The 7459-nt window shown below is 32.3% G+C and overlaps 2 protein-coding genes across 2 annotated transcripts in view; both read right to left on the bottom strand.

Moving 5' to 3' along the window:
• The window catches only part of LOC123008407 (SID1 transmembrane family member 1-like), a 5244-nt gene extending 2887 nt beyond the window's left edge, over positions 1 to 2357 (bottom strand). Inside the window, exons 1-4 of the mRNA XM_044404190.1 lie at positions 2124 to 2357; positions 1874 to 2072; positions 1553 to 1827; positions 1420 to 1503 (exon numbers count right to left, since the gene is read on the bottom strand). Of these exons, the coding sequence (XP_044260125.1) occupies positions 1420 to 1503; positions 1553 to 1827; positions 1874 to 2072; positions 2124 to 2282 (717 nt within the window). The 5' untranslated portion in view covers positions 2283 to 2357. The remainder of the gene's footprint in view (positions 1 to 1419; positions 1504 to 1552; positions 1828 to 1873; positions 2073 to 2123) is intronic.
• A 2320-nt stretch (positions 2358 to 4677) lies between these two features.
• On the bottom strand, positions 4678 to 7111 carry LOC123008408 (cytochrome P450 307a1-like). Its single transcript, XM_044404191.1, has 3 exons — positions 6083 to 7111; positions 5249 to 6028; positions 4678 to 5196 (listed from the first exon to the last, which is right to left on the bottom strand). Exons 1-3 carry the CDS (start codon positions 6447 to 6449, stop codon positions 4871 to 4873), a joined length of 1473 nt encoding a protein of 490 aa, XP_044260126.1. The 5' UTR covers positions 6450 to 7111; the 3' UTR covers positions 4678 to 4870.
• Positions 7112 to 7459: the final 348 nt, after the last annotated feature.

Here is a 7459-nt window from a genome sequence, read left to right as displayed (position 1 = left end):
TAATAGAATCACAAAAAAATAAATATATAAATAGTATATTAATGTAAATATGTTAAAAATATATAATTTAATAATAATTGCTACTTTATATATGGAAAAATGTGAATTAACTGCTTAACTGATAACCATTTAACTGGTTAATTAATTAGTTAACCGTTTAACTAATTTAACCGATTAATTAGTTAATTCATTTAACCGGTTAATTTGGATTAACTAGTTGGCTGATGAACTAATTAAACTGATTAAATTTTATGGCCGGTTTGGTCGGCCAAATTATACAGCACTACTATTTATTGTTGTTGGAGAAATAATTTCCCAAGTTTTTTTGCTACAGGCTATTAGAAGAGGAAACAAGGAAGCTGTATCCTAAATTGTAACTCTATTTAATAAATATTATTTGTGGCTTTTATTGGCAAAATTTCTGTACCTTTACTAAATAATTATAAAAAAAACATATTCAACATCATCAGTATCATTAAAGAAACATAAATGTCAAATGTCAAAAAATATGTCAAAAAAAATGTTCCTGGTATCTTATCTTGAAATTTTTCTCTGGCCGTGAGTCCTGAGACACCCTGTATATTTATATAAGAGCAAGGAACTGTAAATACACAATGTTGAAAAAAGAGACTTTAAATCTATAAAAAGGCCCAAAGAAACTAAATTATTATTCGTAAGAAAACTTGAGTTGAATTTTTCTTTTCTAGGCAGAAAAATAACAAGGTAATTGTTTACACCCGAAAAATGTCTCCAAACTCTCTAAATAAAAATGCAAGTCTTACGTAAAATATAAATATTTTATGATATTATTAACCGGTCATTGCTTTGTAATAATTTGACTTAATGCTAATTCATTTAATACACGTAATTTATTCAATTCACCTTCATATTTTTCGATGTGTTAATTACATTCAATTTTTTTTCTTTCAAAGAAGCGACACACAAATCGCTTCGAATATCATGAATTGAAAATTTTTAGGGAAATTTATTATGTATCTGAAGACACAGGTTGTTTAACTGCTTGCATTATAAAGTTCACAGGTACATTGCCGTTAAAATAATTTTGTTTGGGTTATTGGAAATTTTATTTAGCGCGAAATTAATAATGTCATTGCCATTTACCATAATCACTCTGTATAACAAACAATCACGTGACCACCGCCATTATTTCAAAAAGTCAATATAAATACTCACAGGTTAGTTTTGTTTGGGTTATTGAAAATTTTATTTAGCGCGAAATTAATAAAAAAGTCATAAAGTCAATCACTCTGTATATGTATTATTTTGAACGTATTTTATGCAATCCACCCTCCATCGCGTCACCATTGGTTGCATCACGTGACTATCACCGCCGCCATTATTTCAAAAAGTGACAGTGTTTTGTGACAAAAGTGCCAAAAAGTCAACAGAAATACTCACAGGTATGGTAATTCCCCCTTGTGTGTTAACAGTTTCGTAAAATCCCCGAAAAGTGATGTCCTGATTGGTATCAAACACTGGGCACTGAAATTTGTGAATAAAACGGCGCCGGTTTTGAAAAATGAAAACTTACGCTTGCATTTTGAATACTGACAGTCATACACACAAAATCCTCGGAGAAAACCTCCAAAATAACAGTTTCGTAGTTTGAATTCGGAGTTTCGGTCACATTTGTGGTAAAATTGTAAAAGTAGAATCGGGGTTCGCTTGGGGTTATATTGAAGTTGTATTTGACAGAAGGACTGATGAAAAAGTCTTCTTGGTAGTCGACGTGTACCGTGAAAGTCACATTTTGGGGGGACGCCGTTGAGACACTTACTATGGGGCTGTCTAATGTGATTTCCAGTCCTGGGGACTCTTTATTACGTTTTATTTGGGCAAAATTGAGACAAACCTCTGGGGGCGTAATCCCGGTACATATCGTGGCACAGAGTCCGTGATATTTTCGTAAAATTGTGATTACCGGTGTCGCTTTCCAACACCATTGGTAGCTGCCATGACAGTAATTCTTTGGGTTGTCTTGCAACTACCATCAGGGGATTTTTTATTTGAGCATCGCTGCTGTTTATTGTGACTCTTGGAGGGTATTTTAGCTGAAATTGGGGTTTAGTGTTACATGGGGGTTATTTATAGTGATGACATACTTCCGGGGCTGAAAATTCGAGAATGTATTCAACGGATTTGTTGATTGAAAATGTGTAAAAATCACTGTAACTCAAGTTCAAATATATGGGATTAAAACTATCACAAATTACATTCACAGCGCTTATTATTAGGAAAAATTGTAACATTTTTGTTGTCATTGTTCTGTTTGGGTCATCTTAGTACAAATTTGAAGGTTCGAGGTTAGTTTTGCGGTTTGATGACACACACGTGATGTTTCGTACCAGTGGCGTAGCAGATGGTGGGGTTTAAGGACAAAAATTACAAACAACAAATTAATGCTAAATAAAATTTGATATTTTAGACTGGTTTTGTGTTGTTTAGTGTTTTGATATGTGCTTTTATATAAAAACCGATAATAAAACATATTATTTTTATATTTTTTTTATTTGTTTATTTTTAAAATTAAGTTTGCTTTGAATATCCATGAAATTAACTATTGAAACATTCAATACTTTAAAAAAAAAAATTTAATCTCGAGATATTAATATGAATGTTAAGGTTATAGCAAACAATACATAATAAACTGAAATCTGAATTTTACTTTTTTCGAGTTAAGAGTTGACTTTTAACATTATTATTATTATTATTAAATATATGTTTTTTAAAGTATTACTTTTTTTTACTTAATTCATCGATGACTATTTATCGTACAATAATGAACATTTTTTTTCTATCAGGTGAATAAAAAGTATGGAACCAAACGTTTTTTGCTTAAACTATTTATTTTTTGGACAAATTAATTGATTAATGATAAAGTACTATAAAAGTGATGTTTTGTCAAAATTAAAAGTTTTCAAATTTTGTTTTTGTTTTTGAGTTCCACAAAAATGTTTATTTGTTTAAAGGACAACCCACTCTAAAACCATTTTTTTTATGAAGGTTATGATCTAAGGATTACAGTTATCTACTTTAAATTTAATTTTTTCAAATTTTTTTTTATACAGGGTGAGCCAGTACTTACGCCCCAGAGAAAATAAATTTCAACTAAGAAAAGATACCAGAAACATGGAAAAAATGTTTAAAAATTCTATCTGTCAAAGAATTTTGACATTTATTTTTTGACATTTGACATTTTTTTATGTCTATTTCATGATACTAGTGATCTTGTATATGTTTTTAACGATTATTTAGTAAAGGTACAAAAATTTTGGCAATAAAAGCCACAAATAACATTGAACAGAGTTACAATTTAAGATACAACTTCCTTGTTTCCTCTTCTAATAGCTTGTAGCAAAAAAACATGGAAAATTATTTTTCCAACAGAAATAAATAGAGTCAAAGTGCAAAATTTAAACTCTCATAACTTCTAAATTTTTATAGATAATATTTTTTTAACATTTTTTCCATGTTCCTGGTATCTTATCTTATATAGCATTTTTCTCTGGGGCGCGAGTTCTGGTGCACCTGTATAAATTGCATTTTTGACAAAAAAAATTCGCATAACTTAAAAAAACAAAATTTTGTTCTCAAAATGCCATCACATTTCCTATATTACTTTAAATTATATTAATTATTATTTTCTGGAGGAAAATGATTTAAAAAAAAACGCTTGGTTCCACACTTTATATTCACCCTGTATGTTAGAAACTTAAATGTGTAATTAAATAGACGAGTAATTGTATTCAGTTTTCTGCATTCTACTAAAATTGTGCTAAAAATAGTTCAACTTTGTAAGGGCCATTTCAATGATTTTTGTTTTTGATTTTTGTATACAGACCCATTATAAATGATTGTTTGCGTACTTCCAATTATACCCTCTAAACTACTGTTACAGCCGACACTTTTGTTGTTTTGTCAAGTCACTGAACTTTCAAATAATTATATTATTATTATTAGGTATGTTGTTAATAATAATTATTTCACAGAACTTCGAATCTAGTTTATTTAACCAGATAGTTGTATTTAATGAAAGATTTTATTTTACCGAAAAATATTTTTTTTGTAAATTCAGGAAAATGTGGTAATTTTTTTGGTTCATTACCATTATTTGATATAACGACTAGTTGAAAATACTTTAAAACCGAATTGTAGGTCAACTTTTAGGGTCATTGTTTCGTTTTTTGTGATGTACTGACTTATTAACATTAAAACTATTAATAAAAAATAGTTTCACAATTTCTTTGAACTGATTTTTATTTTTTTCTTTTTTCTCTGAATCGGAAACATAAATATTCAACGAGAGGAAAAACAACAACGTTATCACTGTCTGTTTACGCATTGTCTTTTTCAAAATTACATAACCATTAAGGACGTTATTTACGTTAGTTCCACGTAAAAGTGAAAATAGTTTGCGTAATTCTAAGACGATCCACTAACCCGTATCCCAATTTAGTTTACCAAATCTTTATTCTAATCAAAGAGAAATTGACTAAATTACATACCGGGATATGTGTCAAAGTTAATGTGAGTGAACAAACAAAAACAAACATTGGATTAAATGAATTTATTAATAATCTTTGGCACTACACTATGACAGAAAATTTCAAGTGGTTTTTTAGGAATTTGGATTTTATAAATAATGATCTTTGGTGGCCACTTATGCATATATTAATTACTTAATTTAATATAAAATACTTAAACTAATAATACATAATTGGGTTACATAATAACACGTTACAGGATTTGATAAAAATACAAATTTCATTCGTAACATATCACTTGAGACGTGCCTGAAACCAGCACACAATTTTTGTACTCTTGTCAATTTGAAATACTTCCGGTGAAATTATCGTCTAATAAATTTAAACGTGAAGGTATCTTTCGGCAATGCCAGCGACCCTACTGGAACCTTGTAACTCGTATCGTTAGCATCGATGGTAAAATTCTGCATAATCCCACCCAAAATCCCAAAACTGACCAATTGTACCATCTTATAACCCATACAACTCCTCCTACCACCACCGAAAGGTAAGAAATGCTCAGGTTTGACTAAACGCTCTTCTCTGATGAATCTCTCCGGTTTGAACTTTTCCGGCTCGTCCCATAACTCCGGAGACATACTTAGGTCGTAATTGTTCAAAAAAATCACGGTGCCTTTTTCGATTTGTAAACCTAGAATTTGGATAGTTAGAAAAAAAAATTAGTTAAAAATTAGTGGGTTTACCATTGATTGAACTGTCACGGTTGGCAACTCTGGGAACGATTGGTGACGCGATTAAACGAATCGCTTCGAAAATTGTGGCTTCTGTGTATGGAAGAAGAGTCCTGTGGGAGATTGCCACTTCCTTAGTCCCCAAAACTCGATCAATCTCCTTGTGGATGTTTCTCTGGACTTGGGGTTCTTTAGCCAAGAAGGCGAAGAGTTTGACTAGGAAATTAGCAACGGCCGAGTGACCCCCGATGATGTCCTCCAGAGCAAAAAGGGCCGAGTCCCATGACAAATCTGGTGATTCCCCACTTTTGACATACTTGATCAAGCTTTCGACGTAATCGTCTGGTTCACTCTGGGGGTCGAAATTATCAAATCGACTTTCGATGATTTGTTCCAAGACGAAATCGCGGATTTTGTGCGTGATGCCATTGACCCGTTTGAGGTTTTTCTCGTGAAAAGGCAACAAAAATGGCAGAAAATCAGCAGCGTAGCCTTGGTTGACTTCGTAGAAGATTTCGTCGTAATTGTCGACCATTTCGATGAAGGATTTTTCGTCAACATTGAAGTTTTTCGAGCAGAAATGCCGAGTGAAAATGTTGGCACAGTTCCGCGAAATGATCGATTTTGTAGGACTTGTGTTGGTCGAAAGGGCCGAAATGACGGATTTAGTCCCACTATTGATCAATTCTTCCAAAGTGTAAAATCGATTGGTGAAAGCTCGAGGAAAAGTATACGCTTTTAGCATATCGCGTCGTGTTTTCTGAGTCAAAGACCAATTACAGAAAGCCAAAGCTGTTGAAAAAACAATGTATTTGTGGTTGAAAAAATTTGGGTAATAAGACTTACAGTTTTCCTTGTCTCCGGAGAAGAGTTGTTGGTAGCGTTCAAAATTCGGTCTGGAATCGAAATGGTGTCCTTTGGTGACTAAAGCTTCTCTTATGTTCTTCTGTCCGTTGATCACCACACACTTGACGTACCCCAACTGAAGACTAAACACACTTCCGAATTTCTTCGATAGCGATGTGAAAGCTTGATAAGGTACTTGATATCCTGCCAAGAGATGCAAGTGTCCAATTATGGGCAATTTTAACGGACTTGGTGGACGGTATTTCCCCTGTCGTTGTCTCGTAGATTCAGCTATGGCGAATATGGTGGCAAACACCACGAAAGCAATTAAATAAATTGTGAATTGTGTGATTTGGATGAAGAACATTGTGAAGATGCACCGCGGACAAATCCACCAGAGAACAACGTTTCAGTACGGAGTGGAGACGTCGTCTGGGTTATCCGATTGATCTAATCTCGTTTTATACAGATGATTTCAATAATGCCATTCATTTATTCGGCAGGTTTTGAATATAGACGGTGGTGGTTTTGCATGGTGTAGAAAGTGCGTCTTTGTCGATGACTGTTAAGATGTGTGGGTGGGAGAGAGATGAAGGCGAGTGTGTGGATGATGCGGATGTGGTTGGATGATCGAATAGAAATTAGTTTTTACAAGTTACATGTTTATGTATTTGGTGTAATTGAATGGGATTTTGGAAGGGAGTAATAGGGATGAGATTTTCCCTGAAAGGGATTAGAAAGGAGAAAGTTGGGAATTCCAAAATATTTTATTGAGGAACAGGTGGTTAAGGGAGGTTTTTTATATACAGAGTGTTCTCCTACAGTGTAGAACCTTCTACATAATTTAACATAATTCCGGTACTTGTAAACAAGTAAAATGACACTTGATGGTTCCACTGTTGACAGGTTTTGTATTATAAATATTTAAGTAGTGAAAAAAATGCTGATTGAAGGGTTTTGTTTCCTCGTGTGAAGGTATTTTTTATAACCAAATTTTTCCATCTGGTGCAGAAAGAAAAATAAATTGTCTTTAAATTACTATTATTATTTTTCATGATCTCGTACTACAAAGAACTTTATATTCATAAAATAAAAAATTCAAGAGGAGGATTTTTATTTTCAATTACCTTTTTTGTCTTTGTGCTTTTTTTATTCTCCCGTCTGCTGTGGTTTCCTTGTTTTTTTTTTTACACTTTCTTTATTGTAAAGAAGGAATTTTAAATTGAAACAATAGAATAACTATTCTAGTGTGTAGTAAATACCCGGTGAAATAAAAAGTATGGAAACAAGCATTTTTTCAATAAAGTAACTTTTTTACGAAAAAAATAATTAGTATAGTTTAAAGTACAATTAAAATGTGACCATTTATTACGAATA

The sequence above is a fragment of the Tribolium madens genome, unplaced genomic scaffold, assembly GCF_015345945.1.
Source record: "Tribolium madens isolate multiple individuals breed KSU strain unplaced genomic scaffold, Tmad_KSU_1.1 Scaffold_71;HRSCAF=194;Tcas5.2_LG6, whole genome shotgun sequence".
NCBI classification, from domain to species: domain Eukaryota; kingdom Metazoa; phylum Arthropoda; class Insecta; order Coleoptera; family Tenebrionidae; genus Tribolium; species Tribolium madens.
Note: the sequence above shows the minus strand (reverse complement) of the source record. Positions and strands in the feature narration are given on the sequence as shown.